Raw genomic sequence first — 24,528 nt, 5'->3', positions numbered from 1 at the left:
GCCAGTACCATTTATGAAGCTGCAGGCTGAGCAGCAGAGAGCTGTGTCTGCTGCTTTCTTATTTACAGCTGCGTTGGCTGCCTTGCTGGCTCCTCTGGCAGCTCCAGGGGATGCTGCTCCCACCTGCTTGTTCCTGCCCTAAAAAACCCAAGCATTTCTCCCTTGGAACAGTCGCCACCTGGCACCTGGCTTGACTCAAGTCTGTACCAGTACAGACCCGGCTCCAGCAGTGATGCTGACCCTGGTGAGCCCTTGTGAAGAGCTCTGCTGGTTTATCAATTGCTCCCTAGCACCAAAAGTGCAATCATAGACAGAGCACGTGGGGTAACAAAGCTCCAGGCCATGTGGCAGGGCCTCCTGCAGCATCTTTGTGGAAATGAGATGTGAAGCCTGGGTCACTGCCTTCTTTAGCTGTCCCCATCCATCCCTGCCTGTCCTGCTGCTGGTCCCCAGCTGCAGGAGTGCTGTGGGCTCTTTCTGGGTTGGAGACCAGCGTGCAGGGCTGAAGCTGCCATATGCTCCCCATAAAACAGCTCTTGGCCCATTCCATGGCATTTCCTGCCTCTTCCACACACACTCAGGATCCCACATGCCTCACAAGCCGTTCACCAACTGCAGCCCGGCAGATGGAGGAGCTGGGCAGAGCTCTGCAGCAGGAGGGACGGGAATCCAAAGGCTCTGTTTGTTCTCGGGTGTTTGTGGCAGCACAGGAAGGGGGAGGAGAGCTGGCACCCAGGCCTGGAGCTCCGTCTGTGCAGCATGCATCCACCCAGCCACTAGTGAGGGGCTAGAACCTCTCCCTCCCACCTTTTTCTTGCTGCCCTACCCAGTGCTGGGGATGCAGCTGTGCCAGCTCACCCTGCTGCATGCCACGATGCTTCTGCCCCCTCCTGGGACGAGAGGGGTCTGCCAGCAACAGCACAGCTGGGCATGGGGGGGGGAACTGCTCCAGTGCTCTGTGCATTGGGCCAGAGCCAGCCAAACACTTTAGCATTTGTTTAATGTAGAGAACACTTGAACCAAATTGGTGTGAACATCTATCTGAGTCTCCCGGCCTGTTTTAAGAGCTTTGTTGGTTTTGGTTTGTTGTTTTTTTTCCTCCAGTGGCAGTGAGTAGGAATTATTCCTTGAGCTGCAGAGCGTGTTTTCCGTGTGGTGCCATCCTGATGGCATGCAGTGCAAGTGCAGATGCAGAGCTCCTGCTTCAGACCAGGCACTGCTTTATTCTGATGCCTCGTCCTGCTGGTCAGCACTAAAAGCAGAGGCAGAAAGTCCTCGGAGGGAGCAGAGATTTATTGTAGTAGGAAATGAGAAACGCACACATCACCTCTGTCTGCATCTGCTGGGGGAAATGAGCAGTGCTGGCAGTGTGTGGCAGCTGAAGGCAGGTCCCACGGTGATGTGCAACCACCGTGCTGTAGGGCAAGCAAGTGCTGTGCCCTCAGCCCAGCATGGGAAGGGTGATCAGAGCTGGGGTCCTGGACAGGCGTGTTGTGCCCACTGCTGCTGCTCTGCCAGGGCAGATAAGTCATGCTCACGAGGACACCGGTCCTCTTTTATTTAATTTCCTGGTAATGCTTCTGCAGCATCAAAGTCTTATCAGGAGAGGAGCAGCTTAAGAGCCTGGGAAAGGAGTTTTGTTGTCAGTATCAGAGCTTTATTTCCCTCTTGCCTTGAACACTGGATGGCAGACCCGGTTATGGCTGGAACGAGGCGCGCTTTTCTCCTTTTGTCCTTTTAAGCTGCAGAGATTTCCCTGCTCACCTTTTTCTGATGGTAATTCGGTGGCTGTTCCTCTGGGAGCTGCAGGCTTAGCACGGCTGATGTGTGCACTGTGGCCATGGGGTGATGCAGAGTTCCCACTCTGCAGCCAGTCAGCACGTACCACAACACAACTGGGCACCCAACAGCTTTAGCAGCACAGCTGTGACTGCAGGGCTTGCCGATGACTCTGAAAACCCTTGCCTCAGTTTCCAATGGTGCTGAGCATCCCTGTGTTTCCAGCCTGCAGTTGTACCATCGCATGGTAATACAGGCCCTCGTGCTGCTGGGGGTCATAAGGGTGAGGCTGGGGGCTGCTGGGGGAGGTTTGGGGCAGCACAGGGAGGGCTCTGCTCAGCCCAGCAGCTCTGCTGTCTCCCGCAGCCTGCTCCCTGCCTGCAAACTGCAAGCATCCTCCTTGGCTGTGCCAGGCGTGCGTTCAGCAGACTTTTCAGCAGCAGACAATGGCTTTGGATAACGTCCATTTAAGAAAATTGGCAGAACTGTGGGCTTCACACAATTATTGCTTGTTGGTTTTGTTGGTTTTCTTTTTTTTTTCTTTTGAAATGCTCCTGGGGAACAGCAGAGCAGTTAACGAGGCAGCACAGAGCCCACAGGGGGGGAGCTGGGATCCTGCGTCCCATTGGGACCTCCTGCAGGAGCACCGCCTCCTCTCTGCAGTTCCTACCCCTGGGATGGAGCCAGAGCTGCTCCCTCAGAGCCTCGGGATGCTTGGCTGCCAGTGTGTGCCCTGGTGCTGCTCCGCGCCCTCTGGTCCAACACGCAGCGCTGGCAGCAGGAGGGGGCTGTCAGAAATGCAGACAGATTGGATTAGACTGGTGATGCGTCAAGCCCTAAACTGATAAGAGATGGAACAATTGACGTGTTGCCAAAAAGGACTGGGAAGGATCTTTTTTAAGCAGGCTAAATAGTCTGGGCAGGAACGAGCAGTGAGCAGCACAGACACAGCAGCACGCTCATCTCTTTGGTTTTCTGCCCCACGCCAGCTCTGCTCTCTGCTTGCTGACGGCCCCAGCCCCAGCCGGATGAGGGCCAGTGGTGGTGTGAGAAGCCAGGGCTGAGCCTGCCCTGATCCAGATCTTTTAGGATTAGATTCCACCTGGATGAAAGGTTGCAAAGGTCCGCATCTGAGATTAGGGACAGAAAGAGTTGCTGGGCTGGGATGCTGGGATGGGACAGGGCGATGCGATGGACCTTCAGGGTGCCACCCACCGAGCTGCCATTGGCAGGATCCTGCGAAGGGCTCGGGGCGAGGAGGGCCAGCAGCTTTTGCAGCAGATGTGCGTTACATCCTGCCCCCTCCTCTGTGCTCTGCAGCCATGTGATGCCGGAGGAGTGTGGCGATGATATGGAATGTGGGCAGCTGCCTTCGGACACGCTCCGACAGGTGACGGTCCTGCGCCATCCCCGCTACGGATTCGGCTTTGTGGCCGGCAGTGAGAGGCCCGTGGTGGTGCGCTCGGTGGCAGCAGGTAGGGTGTGCTGGGAGTGCCCCCTCCCCATCTTCCCGTCCCCTCTGGTGAGTCCAGAGAGTCTCTCCATGGCTACGTACAGGGGATAAACGCTACGGAGGTGGTTGGGGTTCCCCCCTTCTGGCTTGCAGTAGCACCCCTGGGCCAGATCAGTGCTGAGCCTCTGTCCCTGCAGGTGGCCCTTCTGAGGACAAACTGCTGCCGGGAGACCAGATTTTGGCCATCAACAATGAGGACGTGAGCGAAGCCCCCAGAGAGAGGTTCATTGAGCTCGTCAGGTGAGGGCAGCACCTTGTCCATCGTCCTCCCTGGGAGGGCTGAGCGCTCGCCATGGCCGAATGTTGAGCAAAGCCGTCCTCCTTCACTTCTCCTTTCTGTCGCAGGAAGGCCAAAGACTTCATCATCCTCACGGTCCTGCACACACACCAGGTGAGAGCGGGCAGCTGGGGTCCCATGGAGCCCATCATGGGAGCAGGGACCATTTGCATCCATTTACCTCTCGCTCTTTTTCCAGTCCCCCAAATCTGCTTTCATCAGCGCAGCCAAGAAAGCAAAGCTGAGGTCCAACCCAGCAAAGGTCCGCTTTTCAGAGCAGGTGACGGTCGGCGAGACGAACCCAGTAAGTGCTGCTCGCTGTTCTCCCCTTGCACCATTCTGTGATGGAGCCCCAAAGGCTGCCCCAAAAAGCTGCTCCCACTCGAGGTCCTCTGGGCATCTGTCAGTGGCACTGGGCAGTGCCAGCACCCACCCAAGGAAGGGTTGTGGCTCCGAGCCCAGAGCAAAAGGCTTTGAAGGAGCTTCCTTGAGGGCTGAGCTGGCCAGAGCATTTCTGCCTGTGCTCGTGCAGGAGCTGGGGCTGGGAAAGGGGGTTGGAAAGGGGGGTCAGCCCTGAGCTCCCCCAGCACTCCTTCCTGCTGGGCAGCTCTGGCACCCACTGGGATGTGCCTGGCCAACATACTGCTGGGTTCCCACTGCTGCTGGCGGCAGCAGGTGACTCCACCAGGCAGTGCTGAATCACTCGAGCTCTGTGCTGTTAAAAGCTCCGCAGAGACAATGGATTTTCAAGGGAAATGTGCTTCTGAGCGTGGAGACTCAGGGAAGCAGAGAATGCCATCAATGCTTCATCACTGACAGTTGTTCCCTCTGCCTCCTCCTGCTCCCCTGCCTCCAGGACATGTTGAAGAAGGAAGCTCTCCTCCTCATTCCCAATGTGCTGAAAGTTTTCCTGGAGAACGGGCAGATCAAGTCCTTCACATTCGATGGCCGAACCACTGTGAAGGTGGGTCCCCCAGGTTTCCCCCCAGCGCAGCATCGATGCCTCCCTTCTCCATTTTCCTCCATTTTTCTCAGCCTTTTGCTTCCTTGCACGAGCACAGTGGCAGAACTCAGCTGCCTGCGGGCCGCCACCATGCAGCAGCCGTGCTGATGTAATACATACTGCAGCCCCCTGTGAAGAGCTGCTGCTTCTCACCCAAGCCCATCTGTGGTGTTTGCAGGACGTGATGGTGACGTTGCAGGACCGCCTGTCCCTGAGGCACATCGAGCACTTTGCCCTGGTCCTGGAGTACTCGAGCCCAGAGCAGAACCATCGCTTCCTCCTGCTCCAGGACAAGCAGCCCTTGGCCCACGTAAGCCTCTGGGGGCTGGAGGGTTTCGGGGTGGTTCAGCCCACGGTGTTGTTCCTCTCCCAAAGGATGGAGCTCATGGCTTGCGCCGTGGGCTCACTGCCCAATCTGCTCCAGGTTGTGCAGAGGACGCACTACCACGGCATGAGGTGCCTCTTCCGTGTCAGCTTCTTCCCCAAAGACCCGGTGGAACTGCTGCGCAGGGATCCGGCAGCCTTCGAGTACCTCTACATTCAGGTAGGGACCGGGATGCCCTCACAGTGCTTCCCCCCATCACACTCAACACGCTCCTTCCCCATGAGCGGAGGGTGGCAGGCGCCCCATCCCCTGTGGGTCTCTGAGGTCACTTCTCTTCACCACAGAGCCGCAACGACGTGATCAGAGAGCGCTTTGGCATGGACCCCAAGCCGGAGATGCTGCTGGGGCTGGCTGCCCTCCACATCTACATCACCGTGGCGGCCACGCGGCCCAGCCAGAAGGTCTCCCTCAAGAACGTGGAGTGAGTCCCTCTCCCCGCAGCACGCAGGGCCCACGCGCTCAGCCTCGCCAGGGCTGGGGGAGATGCATGCCAGGAGCATCTCCATGGGAACCCGGGCTGATTTCCCACTTGGCATCAGAGGCAAGGAGAAGCCGCTGTGGCTGCGCAGTCCCAGCCTCGCAGCCGTGGCTCAGCCCTGCCACAACTGCCCAGTGGTCTTCAGTCCATACGAAGCACCTTGGGTGCAGATGGAGGGAGATGGCGTGTGGGGGGACCCCATCCTTGTCCCCTCCATGCGTGGGGTGTCCCAGCTGGGCAGCCCTGAGTCTCCATCATCCTCACATCTTTCCACAGGAAGGAGTGGGGTCTGGAGCCCTTCCTGCCTCCCTCCCTGCTGCAGCTTGTCAAGGAGAAAAGCCTCCGCAAATCGCTCTCCCAGCAGCTCAAAGCCCACCAGAACCAGCCTGGAGGCACCAAGGTGAGCCCTTGTGGCCGGTGGGGGGACAACGTGGCCATGGAGCTGGTGGTGATGGCGGGTGTGATGTGTTTGGCCAGGTCTCCACTGCTCAGGCAAAGCTGCAGTACCTGAGGATCCTGAACGAGCTGCCCACCTTCGCCGGGGTTCTCTTCAGCACCGTGGGACTGGTATGGTAGCTTGGGCTGGGAGGTGCTGGCACCTCAGTGCAGCTGCAGTAGTGCCATATTCACATCCCTCCAGTTCCCCATCCACACCATCTGGCTGGGATGCTCTTCGCAGCACTCTGGCACTGGGCAGGCTGGGATGAGAGTGATCCTTAGCAAAGGCCACCCCTCCACTGTTTGTCCAAGCAGGAAATAGCTCATCCAGCCTCACCACCCCCTCGAGCCCAGTCCCACTGCTGCTTGGTGGCTCTTCAAGCTGTCACCTCACTCCTCCTTCATCTCCATCAGTGGCATCTCCACCTCTCACCCAAGCCACCTCACTTTCTTCATGGCAGGAGGAAAGCCACCAAGCCAAACAGGAGAACAGAGGACCTGCATAGATAGGCTCCTCGCTGCCTGCCTCACCTCTCCATCTCCATCTCTCGCTCCACCTCCCATCCAGGGGACTCCATGTAAGTGCCATCTCTGCCATCCTCCTCTCCCACCCCCACCCAAGTGCTCAGCAGCTCCCTGGCTTTGCCCCCCCCCAGCTTTAATTTCTTGCAGCGTTTGATGGATGTTTTTTCCACCATGCCTCAGAGCTCCTAAGAAATAAGGACACACCATATTGCGTTGGTTAATAACCACACTGTATCTCATTAGTTCTGTGTCTGGAGCCATGCCCCCAACCCTGCCTGTGTGCAAAGCATTGGGAAAACTGCCCCTGATGAAGGTGCCTAGATTTTTCTTACCTCTCTGATACCAAAGCTGTGGCTCTGAGCCTGCTGAGTGAACCAGGCTGGGAGCTGAACCATCTATTCAGCCACATGAACCGCAACCTGAGTGGTAAAAAAAAATATTCCCTTATTCTCTTCTGCACCAACCTGCCCAGCTCCTCCTCACCTCTGGGTCTCCATAGAGCATCCTCGCTGGGCAGAGCAGAACAAGAAAGATCTCTATTTCCAACCAAGCCTTCAGTCTTTCTTCTCTTCTAAATGCATTCAGTCCCTCGCTCCCTCCTCAGCTCCCCTCCCTCGGCGGCGGTGTCAGATCAGGCAGATTTGTAACATGCTCTTACTTTGCTGTAGTGACACCAGCAGGCCTGAATATTTCATGCATACAGTCAGTGCAGTGCTCGAGACTGAAACGGCCCTGGCACTCAGCTCTGCAGAGGGGCTCAGGGAGGGCTCCTGGTGCCGCCGCTCCCTCAGGGCCAGCTCTGCTCCAAGCCCTGGCCCAAGGGTGCATTTATTCATATCTGTCTGTCTGTCTGTTCTCGCTTTCCGTGCACCCAGGACGAGAAGCAGCCAGCCACCACGCTGCTGGTGGGTCCCCGGCACGGCATCAGCCACGTCATCGACCTGAAGACCAACCTCACCACCGTGCTGTCAGAGTTCAGCAAGGTCAGCAAGATCCAGCTGTTCCGGGAGAACCAGGGGGTGGCCCGGGTGGAGACCAGCATCCTGGATGCCAAGGTGAGCAGTGGGGCATCGTGGGGATAGGGGCAGGGAACAGCAGTGCGGGTTGGTCGTTGCAGTGGCTTCTCAGGGATTTCTGGCATCTCAAAGAGCCCTTTCCTATCGCAGTGATTAAAAGGATTCCTGGCCCAGCCTGTGGCACAGGGGCAGGAACCGAGGGGATCCGGGTCTGTGCCTGCTGGAGGAGCAGCCTTTCTCCACATCCCCTCCGTCTACCTTGGGCTTGAGAGATGGCAGCTCTCCCATGCCCCTTCCCGTGGGCACGTACACACGATGCTTTATCTCCCTGAGAAAGCACAGCCAGCTGCCCCCAGCTTCCAACCCCCCCCTGCCTGTGTCTGCAGGGGAGAGCGGGCTGTGGGGGAGGCTCAGCAGCACTCACCAGGGCACGGCCCGCTGCGATCTGTCTTCATTTAAGCGCTATGCAAAGGGCTGGGTTTTAAAGCCAGAATGTCTGCTCCGAAATGAGGCATATGCTAATCCTTCTGGGGACAGAGATGGATGAGGCGGGCTAAGGAAAGTTGGCAAAAAGATCATTACCTTGAAGCGCTGATCTGCTTACTGCAATTACTCTATTGTACGGAATGTGTCGCTGGGTAAAACATGGGGCTGCAAATAAATCTGTTTCCTCCATCATCCGCAGACCGTCAGAGGGCTGTGCTGTCAGTCAGGGCCTCACTCCTCTGGGGACCTGCAGTGGAATCTGCCCCACATCCCTGAGACGTGGGAGCTCTGCACATCACACAGGGACGCCCCACAGGCAGGATACGGGCAGCCTGGGTCTGTACTGCATCCACCACAGCTGCTTACTGGGTTTTGGCATTGCACTGCTGATCCTGTGTGTTAAAAAAGGGGCCAGCACAAGGAGCAGCCCACAGCTAATGCCACCCAATTGCCCTCACCTGCATCCCCAGCCCAGACCTGCTGGCCAGGAAGGAGCTGGGGAAGATTTCCAGGCAACAAGTTGGCTCGAGATGATCACAAACCATTGGTGTTTACTTCAGGAGGAAACATGGTGTTTGTCTTATAAATAATGCACTGGGTAGTAATAGCTTTGCTTTGGAGCTTTTCCATCCTGGGCTTCAGTTGGTGTTTCAGTCTGTTCTGAATGCAGAGCCCAACAGTGCCTCTGCTCTGCTCCCTTTCACTGCTCGCAGCTGCAGTGGTGGCAGAGGAGTGGCAAAGGGGAATCAGATGCTGGCAGGAGCAGAGGTGCAGGTGGAAAGCCTCAGGGTCTGCGCTGCAGGGCACAGGAATTGGTTTCAGTGCAGACTTGCTGGGATTGAGCCTTGGTTCTGGCACTTGTAGATTTGCTGGGGACAAGGCGGTGGCACTGAAGGCCTCCTGTGGTCTGTGTGCACTTAATGCTTGGCTTGGTGGGCTGGGCTTTGCATTTCTTGGGATGTCCCTGGGAAAGGCAGGGTCATGGGGTTCCCCACACTCCTCCAGCCCTTCTGTGGTGGGGCACAGGGACAGCTGGGGACATCAGAGCCATCTCCCCACATCCAGCCCCTGGCTGCTGGCCACAGCCCTGCCCACACAGCTCCAGCCACTGCAGGATTGATACTGGTGAGGATGAACCCCTCAAGAACAGAACTGGAGCTGCACGTCTGCTGCTGGCCCGCACCATTTAATTACAGGCACGGGGGTAATTGGCTTCGCATCTCCCAGCAGGACCAACCAGCAGTTTAGCCAGGATCAAGGCTCGGCAGAGGAAAACAAAGGAAAAATTAATTCAGAAATGTCCCCCAGCTGCTGCCGTGCCTGGAATCTGGCTATTGACTTCAGCATCCCAGGGGTACCAGGCGTGCTTCCAGGCTGCGATAGAGACAAAAGATCACCGCGCACGTCCAGCTGCAGCCTGCCTGGCTTCCACATGGCAGGGCTGCTCCTGCCCTCCCGCATGGCCACGCTCTGCCCTCCAAAAAAGGGAGTGCTGGGGCTGGCAGGGCTGGCTGTGCATTTGCTGGTGTGAAATCCAAGGGGAACCTCACTGAGCTGCGCAAACAGCGAGCGGAGACATCAGAATTCATCCACGCGAAGAGCGAAGCTTTAGAGTGATGCCAGACCTAAAGGCTCTGCTTCCCAAAGCTAAATTAATCTGATTAGTTCTCATTGCGCTAAAGCGTTCCGGAAAGCCGAGAGGCTGAGATCTCCTTTGTCTCAGTGTTGGGGTGGGGAGCTGCAAACGCGATGCTTTCTGCACGCAGAGCCCTTTGGGCAACATTGAATGGTGAGCACGCAGCAGCAGCCTGGCCTGGGGGGAATGGGAGCTGACAGGGGTACGAGCTGCAGGCAGGAGATGCTGCACAAGGGCTGCAAAGCCAAACTTGAGTTGTTTGTTAAAAGGAAGAAGAGCAGACGGACCCTGACCTTGGGCATCAGGGGGGAAGCAGCTACAGATGGGCGATGCAGAGGTACCAGAGCAGCACCGAGCCACTCGTGTGATGCACATGCAGCTGTATTGATCAGCAAATGAGAAATAACGGTGCTAATCACAGCGAGCCCCTTAACGATAGAGCTGAGTTAATAATGCTTACGGGGAGGGAAGGGAAGGTCATGTGCAAGTGAGAAATTGACTGCTGTCTCGTTAGGCCCCGGTGCTGTGTTATTAAACACAAACTTGGCAGAACACCGTGGGTAAGCAGGGAACATAAATTATGTAAATTCATATCCCAACTTTCTCCTGTGTTGCACAGGGGGAAGCAGCGTGAGATCCAACGTGTGGATAAAAGGGGGAGATGAACAGGAAACACACATCAGCTTAAGGGTTCTTATAGGATCGGCTCATAAATTAATTGAAACGTCAGGGCTGTTGCGACCGTGGCCATAAAATTCCATCCGAGCCTTCTTCTACAAAGCCTTCACCTTGGTGTGAATGAGAGGCTGCCCTTCAGGACACCGTGCTTTGATTTAAAGGCGGTGCGTCATAGGAAAAGTGCCATATCCTTAATAAGCTTAATGCAGAACCTGTCCCTGCTATCCAGGATACATTTACTTTGTTTTACTTTGTGGAGAGATTGGTTGCCAAGCAGGAAACTCGGGGCAAAAAAGCACCCTTTGCTCATTAAGAGTGGAAAATCCAGAATGTGAGTATGAGTGAAAGATCAAAACGTGAATGATTTCAGGCTGCCGTCACGGATGGAGAGGTAGAAGGAGCTTTCTCTCTAAATCACACTCCTTTTCGTGGCCTCTTATTGGACTGAGGTGAACCATTGCCCGCGTGTCACACCGTGGATCTGCTCTTTGGTGCTCTGAATGCTCACGGTGTGGTGTAGAACTGCCTTCACCCCAAGGGCACAGTAGGATGGGGCAGGGTCCCAGCACCCAGCCTGCCCTGCAGGACCATCCCAAGGGATGGCACAGGAGCCCCAGCAAAGCCCCGGGTGCAGGACGTCAGCCTCTGCTGCCCTCCGTGTTTGCTTCGATCTCATTTCTCGCACTGCTGCATAACAGTGGGGGAAAAATGTGCAAATGTCTCCTCATTCAACAGATGGCTTGAAAACAACCCAGGAGGCTCAGCCCTGGGTAGGAAAAACTTGTTTTAAGGAAGGTTTCATATGGCGGAACTGGAACACATGGTTACCTTTCATCACTTATGTCAAGCCCAAAGCTGGGCTCAGAGCTGGCATCGCCCTCCCACCGCTGGATGCTGCCTCCTCATCCCTCCCTTCTGCCTCAGCCCTTTCCCTGTGCTCCGTGTCACCTCGGGTTTGCTCTCTATGATGGCACAACTCATTGCCGTGTCGCTTTATTTCTCATCCTCACTTCACACAGCAGCCAGGCAGGGACTCCTTTCCTCCCACCCCGTGGGGATGAGGTGTGGGGCTGGCGGCCCTGTGCCCGGCTGCACTGCGTTGTGACATTGCATCTGTCTGGGTTTTTTTTTTCCTCTCTTGAAAGCAAAGACCTTTTTTGGCGTGCAAATCAATGCTCTCCTAAAACAGAAGACGCCATCTGCTCCCAGGCACAAATTGGATTTTCTGAAGGGTTACTTTTAAGTAAGATCCACAGGCTCAAAGCAGTGGCGGGGAGGGGGGTGAAATGGAGTTTTGCCCCTTCTGCAGCTCAGTGGATGCAGACGTCTTGGTGTATGGGAGAGCAGGGTGGTGCCTGCAGTGAACCTGGGGTTCTGGCACCTGCAGACTGAACAGAACCTCGGGGGCCTGGAGGTTACTGCTGGTGCTTGCAGGTGGGCTCAGCATTGGCACACAGCATATCAAGGTTCTGCCACTGACCCCGCAGGGTGCACACAGCAGCTCTCACCTCTTCCATCTGCAGTGCAGCGCTGTGGGGATGCGGTGGAGATTTCCGGTGGGGGTTGGAAATTCATGATCCTTGAGGTCCCTTCCGACCCGTGCCGTTCTGTGACTCTGTGACCAGAGCACAGGTGTGCACCTTGCTGTCTCCTGGCATCCAGCTCCCTGTGACACCGGTGACAGCCCTCTGGCCGAGCCTCACGCCGTGCCTCTCTTGCCTTCCAGCCGCTGGTGCTGCTGATGGAGTGGCCCGAAGCCACCAACTTCGCCTGCCTGATCGCAGGTTACTGCCGTCTCCTGGTGGACTCCAAGAAGATGATATTCTCCAGGCCGCCCAGCCAGCCCCCACCACCTCAGATTATCAAGGCAGGTACGGTTCAGCCTCTGCTTTCCGTGCGAGCCCCTTCCTCCCCTCCTCCACCCCTAATTCTGGGCAGGAAGGAGACGGGTTCCTCCAGCATCTCTGCTCCTGTCCCTGCCGCACCAGCAGCCTGCTCTGAGCAGCAAAACGTCCTCGCTTTGCAAAGCTCTCACTTAATCAAGAGTGAGCTGGCAGATGTAGTCCCTGGCTGTGCAGTGGCCCTTTCTGCTGCCTAGCAAATGCAAAGCACTGAGTGTCTCTCCGGTGGCTCCTAGAGCAGACCCAGGTGACCCTGTTGTGCTGCTGAATTCATACAGCAGGAAGGGAATTTGGGGTCTCAGCTTTGCAGGGTCCCAGCTTGCTGCAGGGACGCAGACAGATCGTGTCCCACCAGGCACTGATGCTCTGTTCCTCGAGGACAGATTTCAGCTGTCGATCACCAGCAATTATTGTCAAGAAGGATTTCAAACGGGAGCCAGTCAGGACATTGCATGCTGTAACTCCATTTGGTGTAAGGAAACATAGAAGATGGGCTCAGTGGCTGGAGATGCTCCCCACTGCAATCTGTGGGGAGACAGGAGGTGCCCCCCCTCTCTGCGTGCCGAGAGCTGCATTTTGGCTGGGGTGTGCCAAAACTGTGCCCTGGAAGTGGATATAGCCAAGGGAGGTGCTGAGAACTAGCAGGGCCCCTGGGGAACAGAGCTGGTGCCCTGAGGTGTGAGGAGGGCACCTGGATGCGGAGTGGGCACCAGAGGAGGACACACCAGGAGGAACCAGGAAGGCACCTCCAGCAACCCCAGCACATCCAGGAACAGACCTGGCAGTGATGTCGGTGTGAGTATGTGAGCATGGTTCCCTTCTGTGTCTTCAACCTGCGCCTCTTCTTAACAGCTGCCACCGTGCTCTCTGCTCTGGGTGTCCTACATAAACCCAGCCCCCTTTGGTAGGAGCGAAGGGTGCTTCCAAATGAACCTGCTGTTGTCAAAGCACTCCCTCCCCAGTCATCTGTCATTTGGGGGTGGCCCTCAGGGGGCTGTGGGGCTTGGGGAATGCAGTGGGAAGTGGAGAACATCGCAGAAGCCCAAGGGCTGCCGCAGTCACAGCTTGCCTGGGGATGTCTCAGCACATTCAAGAGGTGTTTTTCCACTTTCTAGTGACAGTGATAGCAGCCAGTGTCTTTCCTCAGTGAGATTTTGCCTCACTGATACAGAGCACAGCCCAAACCAGGAGATGCAGTAGGTCCTGCTCCAGTGTCACAAAAACCGCATGGGGGCTGGAAGAGTGTGAAAGGGAGCGACGGCGTGATAGGACAGGGACGGAGCCAAGGGATCCCTGCTCTTCATGCTGGCCCCTCTCTCTGTACACCCAGTACACTGAGGCCAGGCACTCAGGCATTGTTTTGGAGAGGTGAATTAGTTAGCGTGGAGAAAACAAAGTCTGCTGACAGTCCTGGTCCTGGCCTGGCTGCGGACTGAGCTGCCAGGAGCCAAGCAGCTCACCAGAAGCATGGTCTGCTGGTCACCTCTGCAGGAATAATAAGAAAGTCCCACTGGGATAAATCAAGTTTGCCCAGGCTTTGACTTCCCAGGCTGCAGGCGGGCTTTGCCAGAATCTGAAGCACCACATCAAGCCCTGCTCTGTGCTTTTGCCTTGGAGCAGAGCACATCCATCTTCCCAGAGGCGCATTAAACCCTCCTGCTGAACTGCAGTCCTGCTTAGAAATGCGCGTTGGCTCTGGATGCTGTCAGTTAAATCCCACTCTCAGCGTTTCCCTGCAGAGCTGCACAGACCCCTGCCCTCCCCACTGCAGCAATTCGCCCCCCCTGCCCCTTTCCTCCCCCCGCAGCCTCCAAGATCATGAGAGCAGCAGCCGGCTGCTATCTCAGCTCTTTACCAGGACTTTCCCTCCCAGAGAGAGCAGCTGGATTACAGATTTTACAGATTCTGGCTTTGCTCAGGAGTGGGCAGCCAGCAAAAGCCCCACTCAGCAGGGAGAGGCTGGGGTACGTGAGCTCTGGCACACTGCAGGTCTGCATGGATGCTCCTTTCTTCTCTGCCTTAATCCACTGCTAACAGTGCCCACCAGCAGCAGCATTGCATGCTATCACCCAACTGCTTTCCCTGAGCACCAGCACGGCCATAAATGAGAGTGAAATTGTTTTGATTCAAATTTTAGCATTGCAGGTGATGAACAGTACAATACAAACGTGTGTTTGGGGAGACAAATGGTCCAATTTGTTGAGCTAATGAATTTAATTAGGATTTATTTGATTTAATTTACGCTTGCTAAGACGGAGCCTGCATCCCCCTGGCAGCCTCTCAGCACAGCTGCACAATTCAGCCCTACACACAGAGGCCCCTCCAGGGGGGGTTGGACCACTGGCCAGCTGGGGCGGTGTTTCAGCTGCTTGCCTGGCATAGAGAGGAGCAATAGGAGCCCATCACAGCCAAATGCTCAGTAAGGAGCAGAGCAATACTGCATCACGTTTAGCAGCCTGCTGCCGGGCTCGCTGCAGAAGTGGCTGAGTATGACAGCTCAGTGTGACCAATGTGACGTGAAAATGGGGAGGGTAATTCCTTTTTGCACTCATGAAACGTCAGGGTGAGGCTGAAGGTCCTCATTCACGCATGCAGACACACTGTTCCTGTTACCCTCTGAGTCCCAGTGGTGGCTGGGAGAGGCAGCTCCAGGTTGAGGTGCTGGCTGTGCTGGGCAGCCCCGCTCCTGCCTCCCTGCAAAGGAGCTTGCTGTGCAGCACAGAAACAAGCTGTTTGCTCAGCTGGCCAGCCTGGACTGAGCCCAGCTGGGAGCTGAAAGCAGGCTGATACAGTTAGGAAGCAGATCTGTCAGGAAAGGTTAAAGGAAATCGCTGTGGCTTGTTTAAGAAATGTGGGGAGGTGGGGAGGAAGGAACACGGAGATCTTGCAGCATCCGAAGGCGGTTCAAAAAAGGGCAGTGGTCGGCGGTGCTGCAGGTCTGTGATGTCACTGATCGATTCCCAGCGGAAAGAAAAAAGAGAAAACAGCTTTAGGGTTGAGACTTTCCCATCCTAAACACCATAATATTTAACGCCATAAAACGTCCATGATTTAGCTGTGTGGTCGTTGCAGAGCCCCAGGAAGCAGTGCGTTCTGTCGGCGTGCCGTGGGCTTTTGCTGGCTGAGGCTCAGCTGCTCCTACATCCATCAAGCTGTGCCAGCCTTTGCCAGACTCACATAAAAGCCATACTAAAACACACCCGACAGCTCTGTGTTAATAACCCACGCTCGGTGGGGAAGCCAATGCCTCCATCACCCTGCGTTTATGGAGGACAGAGGGCAGAGAGCACGCGGAACCCACCTGGTGGGCAGCAGCTCTCCCATCCTCATCTCCCCTCTGCCCGCCGCCGCTCCTGACGCTCTGCTGTGCTTTGGCTTTAGATTACATGGACTCACACCACCTCCCCCGGCCCACGGCGGCGGGGCACGCTGGAAAGAAGGAGGGCGGGTTCGTGGGGGGCCATACCGACAGCCCCCCCCCCGGCAGGCCTCGGGCGGCCCGCGCCTCGGACCCGGAGCTCGTCAGCTTTTGCTACCTGCACATGCGAGAGCAGAGGAAGGAGAGAGAGAGCAGGACGGATATCAATGAAAACCTGATTTTTTTCGAGGAAACCCGTCCCAGGACCAAATCCGACCCCACGTCCAAGAGCTCCGGCCAAGGCTACGATGGGGTGGCCAACGAGCGCGACCCCGACGGCCCGGAGCGCGAGCGGCACGCCAGCCGTGCCCGCGCACACACCATCGACACGCACCCGCGGGGCGACGCCGCCCACTTCTACTGCGCGTCCTGCAAGGCCAAGCTCAGGAGCCGGCTGGCCTCGCGCAAAGCCGGCGGCGCCCGCGACAACATGGTGGACCTGATGTCCCTCCCCCCTCCCGGTAGTGATGAGGAAGAGGACGAGGCCACGGCTCTGCTCCCCGCCATCGCCGCCCCGCCGCCCGGCTTCCGGGACAACAGCTCGGATGAGGACGACCCCAAACGCCGGGCGGCCGCGCAGGGCCAGGAGCAGAGCCGGCACCTGTGCAGCATCCTGTACGACGAGATCCCCGTCACGCTGATAGACAGCGTGCAGACGCGGACGGTGCGGGACCATGCCCAGGAGCTGGATGATGCCCTGGTGTCCACCCTGCAGGCGCTGGAAGCTCTGGCTGCTTCTGAGGACTGCCCGCATCCCCCGCCGCAGCAGACAGCAGGTAGCGGAACGGCCGTGCCTTTCTTTTTCCCTTTTAACCTTTCTTTCCAACAGCACGTCCTTCCTTTCATGCTTCCCTTTGTTCTTCTCCCATACGTCCCTCAGCCTTTGCAGGCTGGCACCCAGCTCCTGCAGGCGAGCTCTGCCCGGGGCACGCTGCAGTCTCTGGACCAGGCAGCCCCGCAGCACGGCTCTGCCCTCCCTCTGCTGCCCTCTCACTGTGTCACAGCAGCTGCTGCCAGGTTTCCCTTCTTGCTCCACAGACCTCCCTGCAGCCCTGCTCTCACTCGCACTGGAACCATTCCCAAGACCTCTTCCCAGGCCAAGAGGTGAATGGAGCTAGCAAGCCAGTGATCTCTTAAACGAATTAACTCTTACTTGGGGGAAGTGACTAAATGGTCTCCCATGGGATCCTGCTGCTTGCTGCACTGGGGCCTTCCTGCCGCAATGGGTTCCTTTCTCCTCCCCACAGTGGTGCAGCGCAAGCATTGTTGTGGGGCTTTCTTTGTGTCTCTCTCCAGGTCTTATCGTCCTGGCTGCCATCACACCTGAGTCATCCTTGGATTCTGGCCATGAGACCAACTCCTCAGAGCTCACCGATGTCTCAGAGATGGTCTCTGCTATGAAGCAGCACCAGAACGCAGCCTACTTCCTCGCTCAGCACATCAACAAAGAGAACCTCCTGGCCAGAAAGGACTTGCCTTTCCGAATCCAGAGCTGTGCTGCCCAGGCTGTCCTCACCTCACCATATGCCCTCACCCGCCAGGAGACAAGCTCCTCAGCGAAGCCAGCTTTTTCTCACCCAAATCCCAGCCTTACCAACTGCAAGAGCAAACAGGAGCAGCAGAGCGTTGAGCAGAGTTACACCGTGGCTGCCCAGCCAGTGCTCACCTCCCAGCGTAGCGAGCAGAACAGAGGGGCTCCGGTGCCAGGCTCTGAATGTAAAGGTACAGGCCACACAAAAGCTGCCTTTGAGGGACCTCTGCATACCACAGCTGCACCAAACAGAGAGCAGTCACAGGATCTACAAGAGAAGATGCCCAAAGAGGTTCTGCCGAGCCCCAAACTCCTCCTGGATCAGAAAAGTGGTGTGACTCCAGCCATCATTTCAGCTGCTCTGCAGCAAGTGGCAAATGCTAAAGGCTCAGCCCCTCAAGTGGGAGCAGCATCAAAAGAAGACAAGACCGTGAATGGGACCGGTGGCTGTGTGTCAGCCAGCAACAAGCCTTCGAAACTTAAAGGAGGTCAGCTAACTGCAGAGCCATTGTGCCACTGTCAGCAGCAACAGCAACTCTCTCAACAGCAGTACAGTGAAGCTTCTCCGAGTCCTATAGAAGCTCATAGCAGTAAGGCCGAAGCTTTGCATCCCACCTCAGGAGGTGAAGAAACGATGCCTGGTAAGACTTTTGCCTCTAAAAGCTTCCAGCAAAAGGTGAGTAGAGATACCCAGGGAAAAGCAGCGAGCGGAGAGCCCTGTCAGAAGGCAGGGGGGGAAGCCATGAATCTTGTATTTCAAAAACACGTGGCTCCTTCAAACCAAGGAGAGAAAACGCAACAGGAGAGTTCAGCCAAAAGCTTAAAAGCCGAGAGCAGCAACCCGCACTCTGCATCACCTGCTGGCATTTTCAGGAGCACCAGTGAGGATTCCAAGGGGCCAATCCAGCTGGTGCCCAGGTCTGAGAGCCTGCAGATCAGCACTGTGCCTTCCAAAAAAGTAGACAAGATCCTGGAGGCCACCCAGGCAGATGTTGACATCCCAGCTAAACCCAAAGCTCCAAAAGCTCCCTTCAGGTTGAGGAACCTGTTTTCTGCTACGTTTCCTACCCGGCTGAAGAAGGAGACGGACGAGCGGCAGGCCCAGCTGCAGAAAGTGAAGCAGTATGAACTGGAGTTCCTGGAAGAGCTGCTCAAGCCAAAGAGCAAAGGTGACCTCCCGCCACAGGAGTACCTGCACCCTCCTGCCCCCGGGCGCTGCAGCTGCCAGCTAAGGAGCAGTCCTGTGCAAAAAGTCCCAGGGATGTCCAGGGAGCAAAGGCGCAGCTGTGACTGCAAGCGGATTTGCAGGGGGGTGAGGCCACCCCCCAGCCAGCTGGTGATGCCAGAACTGGAGAGGCACGGCAGGGATAAGGTCACTGATGACCAGCAGCAAGCGGAAGCCATTAGGTTGACAAGCATGAGCAGCCCTCCCAAAGGCAAGAGGATACGATCGACGAGCTTAGAGTCCAGGGACTACCGGTCAGATCCAGAAAACGATGTGTCCTGTTTGACAACGTGTGCCTCCCGAGGGGAATGCATGGGAGCTCCGCAGTACAAGAAGCTCTTGCGTCGCTACAGTGTCAGTGAATTAGATAAGACTGATAGGACATCCCTGTCCTCTGACATCTACCAGAACATCTACCCGGCCAAGCAGAAAGGCCTTCAGAAGGAGTCTGAGCCCAGCATCCTTTGTCCTGTTCTAAAGAGCAAAATCCAGGAAGCCGCTGGGGTGGCTGATCCGTCCTATGTCCAAATAGCACAGGAGAAAAAGAACCAGAAAGGTTCGGCGGTGTTCTCTGTCCAGGAGGAGCTGTATCCAAGTCCTGCGGAGCTGCGGGATGAAGACGTGGAGGATGAGAAGTGCTGCTCCATCCGGTACTGCTTCTACTACAGGAAATGTGATGTTGCAGATGACGGGAGCGAGAAGGATGAGCTGTCCTATTCCATCCCCATGCAGATACTGCCGGGAATGAAGCTGGACAACCAGATGGTCCCGGTGATGAGCAGAACGCTTCAGGTCCTCGATGCAACAGCCTGCAGCAGTCCCAACGACGGTCAAACCCAGGAAATAGATTTAAGGACCTCCACTTTTGAGGGGAGCTTGGCAAAGATCAACATCCTTCGAGGCCACGTCTACAGCTTGCCCAATGGGTTTCTGCAAGTGCAGCTGGACACCAACGAGCTCCTGACCATCCTGCGGCAGTGCGTGGTGAGCCCCGACGTCCGGGACTGCAAACTCTACATCTCCCAGCTGGCTGAGTACAAGCAAGAGCTCGCCCTCAAATTCAAGGAGTTCCGGGCGTCCTGCCGCCGCGTGGCAGCCGTTGACAAAAGCCCTGCCCACATGCTGTCCGCCATCACGAGCAGCTTCCAGGTGCTAAGCAGCCTCATCGAGACGTTCGTGAGGTTGGTGTACATCGTGCGCTCGGAGTCCCAGCGCCAAGAGCTGCTGACGAAGGTGGAGGAAGTGGTGAGAAATTACACCTTCCTCCTGCGGGCGGCGGAGGAATCCACGGCCAGAATGTTGAGCCACCAGCAGACGGTGGAGCAGCTCGCCCGCCAGTCCGCCACGGTTGCCACTGTTATGAGCACGCTCACACGCTCCCTAAAGACGCTGATCAATAAGTAAACCAGCTGCAGAAGCCAACAGGCCAGTGTGTGCCGGGCTGTGTGTCAGTGGTTCTTGTATCGCGTAGGTCTGGTGAGGATGTCTGTCTGTCTGTCTGTCTGTCTGCAGGGAAAGCCCACGCCCGCTGAGGTCCGCAGCGAAAAAGACGTTGTTTCTCGACAGAAGAGATGGCAACGTTGGTGGTGTTTGGAAAGGGAGATTCACGCCCTGTTGCAGGCTGTGCAGACGGCGTGCCAGGGGTCCCAAGCAGCTGCACTGCTTGTCCTCCGGCACTCGGGAGGCACAGTCATCCCATTGCCACGCTCGCTGGGTTTTGAGTGGTTCTGGGCCTCCCTCGCGCAAAGAGCTGGCACTGTCCCCTGTGTCACGGTGCGTGGTGCCCAGCAGTGAGCAGGGACTGAGCTGATGCCGCCCGGCTTCACTTGGGCAGCGGTCCCATTGGAGCCAAACCAGTGTCTTGCCACGTAAACAGCTCTTCTGCCTCCAGGGTCTTCCTGGCCCACAGATGCAATGTAATTAGCAGCAGAAGGCATCTCTGGGATGCAACTCCCTGCTGCTGCACGAAGGCTTGGGAAAGGATGCCACGTTCCTAGGACAGGGCTAGGTCCTCCAGCAGGCTCTACTCCCACAGTTTAGGCGCTGATGGCCCAATCCTGTACACGGGCACTGCCTGAGAAAGGCAGCAGCTCAATGCTGTGTGAGCAGGGAGTCGTTCCCCATCCTCTGCTGGATGGCCGTGTTCATGCTAGGAAGCCTGCAGAGACCTGGATCGCTGTGTGACCAGTGCAAGCCAGCAGCTGGGCTAGCAGCTGAGAGGAGACCTCTTCCATGCCATTCTCCAGAGCAGGTCTGTGCCTTGGAGGCTCAGCCCAGCCCCTCTCCTCCCGCCTTCTTTCACAGTGCCCGTGGGAGAGGAGCCCAGGTCGGGTTGGTCTGAGGCATGGCTTCCTCCTCAGCCAGGCAGTGCTGCTCCTGCCCTCCTCGCCAGGGGCTGGAAGCCTTCTTCTGTCTTCACTGGACCGACTGCCATGAGGAACATTGCTTAGTATCACATAATGGTTATTTATTCAGAGTCGGGTTGGGTTTTTTGTTTGTTTGATTTTCCTTTCTTTACCTTTTTTTACTCCTAGATGAATGGTAAAACAACTCCTAATCGCTTTCCTTCACACCCCGGGGGCTGCCCTCCTACTCCCAATCTAGCTTCTAGACCCGATCAATCAGACCGCCTTAACTGGTGCTTCAGTGCACTCACCCACCCTCCAAAACACAGCAGCCAGGAGGAGAAAAAGCAAGGTTAAGCATCGCATGGACCTCGCCATGCCACCCAACACACCTCATGCACACGGGGGGTCAGGGCTCCCTGCGCTCCCTGCACCCATCTCAGGCTGAAGGGGAGATCACAGGAGGAGGGGAAAGGGCTGCCAAAGCCCACGAGCTTGCCCCGTGGCTGGCTGAGCACACGGTCAGGGATCTCCACAGGATCTATCATTTCCCATCCTTATTCTTATTATTTTTTTTAATGAATATGCACATTTGAAATCTCTCGTTCTTCCATAAGAGCTATGGAAGTGCACAATGTGCTTTTTAACGTGCGCATCCTCTACCAAGTGCAATAACGGGCTTTGGCCATTGCTGTCAGCAAGGCAGAGGGGAGCCTTCTGCCTCCTGCTTTCCACAACCATGTAGCAAATATACAGTGGAAGAGCCAATTTGGATTTCAGTCCACGGTGGGCAGAGCCTGTAGTAACGCTGAGGGCCGACAGGGAGCTGTGGTTTTCTTTTCCCCCTCAATTATCTATTTCAAAGCTCCGAGTTTCCTCAAGCTCCCCGTGATGCCTACATCATCCCTCCATAAATCTCTCAGTCTCATACAGAGGAAAAAATTTTTTATCGTCTGTATATAGTATATATAAAAAAATATATATAAATTATATATATATATATACACAAATTTATGTCTTGTTTTACAAACAAGAAAGATTAAATATATTCATCTTAATATCCAAAAGAGCACGTTGGGTCTTTTTTTCATTTTTGAAGTCGGGCTGTTCTGTGCGAAGCGCTCACAAGCTTCGTCCTTTTGTTGCTATAGAAATGCACGTATGGTCGGTGCTGGGCTGTGAAAGGAGGGCACAGAGCAGCAGGTTTGATGCAAAAGCTGTGCAAACAGTCTCCTAGCTACAGGTGAGGTTGCACTGGGGACGTGGTTTGCCTGGCTTGCCTGGCGTGACACCGGGGAGGAAGGTGCTGATGTTGCCCTCTGCATACCTTACAGCCTGCAGGGCCACACAAGTCTGATGTAGATCGGGCACACAGCCTCAGGAACTGGGCCACTTTCTGTACGGGGGCTGAATGTGTTGTCTAAAGCGTAGATAGCAGCAGCCTCAGTGCACACACACTCTCTGTGCCCCCAGGCTGGTTATTTTAATCCGCATCACACCATTCCTCATGCTGACATAACAAACGGTGCTTGACACTGACTGGGACGACTATTTATAAAGCTGGGGATGGATCGAAACCTTGGAAAAAGCCAAGAGGTTCTTTAACACCACAGAGAGCCTGAGAACTGACAGCCGGCACTTCCACCAGCAGCTCTGGAGCCGGTGCTGAGCTCTCAGTACCATCTAGCGGGCAATCAGCACGGCAGTGGAAATGAATGATGCCTTACGTGCTGCTGTTGGCTGTGCAGGCTCTGGGGACAGCTGGGTGTCCCTGTGAGAAGGGAGGAGCGGTTCCAGCACACACCCCAGGATGGTGCATCCCTGCCTCTGTCACCATGCTGCTCTCACTGCTCTGCAGTGACCTCACTGTGTTGGGCACCTGTCTGCGTTCCTGCAAGCAGCGATCCACGTCACATTTACAGGCTCAAGGCCGTGCCAATGCAAAGATAAATGATGAACTGCTAGATTTTATCCTCTCTTAAAGCACAGGGCTGCTTTACTCCCATGTAAGACATCCTGAGCAATGCAGAGCTGGCTGGGTCAACCACGGCTTAGATCTGGACAAGGGAAAAGTCTGCAGGTATCCCAGCTCTCCCACACCTCCCGTCCTCATTCAGAGTATTAGAAAATGACCCGTATGGATTTTGGGAAGCTGTTTTCCAGACGTGTTCTGTGTCAGGCTAGGTAATTCCATGGCATTAGCAGCCAAGGAGCTTGCACGGGGCATGATGTCCCAGCCAGCTCCCCAGGGAAGGAGCAAACAGGGTGGTTTTCTGCAGCTGAACTATAAAGTCATTAAAAGGCAAACAGGCTGTGCTAAAAGCAGCAGAATTCCCAGTGCTGTCCTCTCTGGATGCGTGCCCTGAGGTGAGCCATGAGACCCAGAGCACCGTTAGGAGCTTCCACCAAATCCCACTTTGAAAAGAACCTTGGAAATATTCCTAAATCCAAAGAGATTAAACAGCAGATTTCAGCACAGGAATAATATCCTGTTGCTGAACCCCATCTTCCTGATTTTGGGTAGCAATCACACAATAAAAATTAGGAACATATTCAAAGGGACCAGGCAGGACTGTTAGTGAGCTTGTAATTCCAAATCTGCACTGCTTCTTATCATAGAATGGCCTGGGTTGAAAAAGGACCACAGTGCTCATCCAGTTTCAACCCCCTGCTATGTGCAGGGTCGCCAACCAGCAGACCAGGCTGCCCAGAGCCACATCCAGCCTGGAGCAGTTTCCTATGGTTGAGTCCTTTTCCTGACAACTGAAGTCCGGTTCAGTGATGCTGTGTGTAGCTGTGTAGTATGGGTGACCTCCGTTCCTACACACAGCCAATCTGGAACCAATGGGATACCTACAATTAAGTGATTTTCCTCTTCAAAGGAAGGAATGGAGTTGTTCTAATAGAGTCAGTAAGGATCCGGAAACAAGACGGCTCTCATTTGATCCTAGAGGGTTTGGCAGTAGCAGAAAGGGAATTTATCTGAAAATAATCCCTGTGAAAAAATGACAGAGGCGGGGAAACAGCAGAAAATGAGCAGCCAGCAGAAATGCACCCGGAGCCCATGATAAGATTTGCTGAATTGTGAAGTGAGAATATTGGAGAGTGACATCTGAACACCCCAAGAGTAGAGATGGGCCCTGACCCACGGCGGTGAATGCGTTGGATGCGGTGAATTCCAGCACCAAAGGGCAGAGCCGTGCTGTTCCTACCGAGTGTCACTCATTAACTGCATGGCCCACAAGGGAAACAAAACTCTCTGTAAACACTTGGCCCATGGAAATGGGTCTCTGATGGTGGCGATGATTGGTGCACGTACGGACGATGGTGATGAGCGGTGGTGATTGAGCAGCAATTGAATGCAGGAATGTGGCAGGAGAGGGAAAAGGGCCACTTGTCTTGATTGGCATCGCCGTGAAATTCGATAGCGTTAATGGGCCGCTTAAAACTTCCTGGAAAATAGATTGCCAGGCCAGGGAATGCAATGCCATCTCTGATTGAGAGAACCTCCACGCTCTCGGGTAAATAAAAAGGGAGCAGTGCCACTCCTGTGCATTCAGCATCCCTGCAGGTGGACACCAGTGTGTTTCCAAAGGGGAGCACAGCAGCTCAGGCTTCAGGATAGTTCCTTCCAACACCGAAGCCAACGAGTGCCTCTCCATGAGGTAAACCAAATGGGAATTAAATACAGTTCCTTAGATTGGAAGGAGGTAATTAGGTTTATTACATTTGCCTTTCAAACCGAAGCAAGACACGTTCAGTTCGGCACTTTAAAAACTATTCCCATCCACTTTCACATCCAGCCTTACTGAACTGCAGACCTTCTCCTGAGTGCCCTTTGACAGCCAGACTGGATTTCAGCCACCCAACCCCTGCCTGCAGCCAGCTGAAGGC

At 55.5% G+C, this 24,528-nt stretch overlaps 1 protein-coding gene across 1 annotated transcript in view; it reads left to right on the top strand.

The window, feature by feature from the left end:
* FRMPD3 (FERM and PDZ domain containing 3) overlaps positions 1 to 21,658 on the top strand; it is a 43,985-nt gene extending 22,327 nt beyond the window's left edge. Inside the window, exons 4-17 of the mRNA XM_052673452.1 lie at positions 3,100 to 3,254; positions 3,430 to 3,532; positions 3,638 to 3,683; positions 3,769 to 3,873; positions 4,426 to 4,533; positions 4,751 to 4,882; positions 4,997 to 5,116; positions 5,242 to 5,378; positions 5,712 to 5,835; positions 5,913 to 6,002; positions 7,274 to 7,453; positions 11,941 to 12,085; positions 15,497 to 16,309; positions 16,830 to 21,658. Of these exons, the coding sequence (XP_052529412.1) occupies positions 3,107 to 3,254; positions 3,430 to 3,532; positions 3,638 to 3,683; positions 3,769 to 3,873; positions 4,426 to 4,533; positions 4,751 to 4,882; positions 4,997 to 5,116; positions 5,242 to 5,378; positions 5,712 to 5,835; positions 5,913 to 6,002; positions 7,274 to 7,453; positions 11,941 to 12,085; positions 15,497 to 16,309; positions 16,830 to 19,693 (5,115 nt within the window). The 5' untranslated portion in view covers positions 3,100 to 3,106 and the 3' untranslated portion in view covers positions 19,694 to 21,658. The remainder of the gene's footprint in view (positions 1 to 3,099; positions 3,255 to 3,429; positions 3,533 to 3,637; positions 3,684 to 3,768; positions 3,874 to 4,425; positions 4,534 to 4,750; positions 4,883 to 4,996; positions 5,117 to 5,241; positions 5,379 to 5,711; positions 5,836 to 5,912; positions 6,003 to 7,273; positions 7,454 to 11,940; positions 12,086 to 15,496; positions 16,310 to 16,829) is intronic.
* Positions 21,659 to 24,528: the final 2,870 nt, after the last annotated feature.

The sequence above is a fragment of the Tympanuchus pallidicinctus genome, unplaced genomic scaffold, assembly GCF_026119805.1.
Source record: "Tympanuchus pallidicinctus isolate F22 unplaced genomic scaffold, pur_lepc_1.0 scaffold13, whole genome shotgun sequence".
NCBI classification, from domain to species: domain Eukaryota; kingdom Metazoa; phylum Chordata; class Aves; order Galliformes; family Phasianidae; genus Tympanuchus; species Tympanuchus pallidicinctus.
This window is presented reverse-complemented; position numbering and strand designations above follow the sequence as displayed.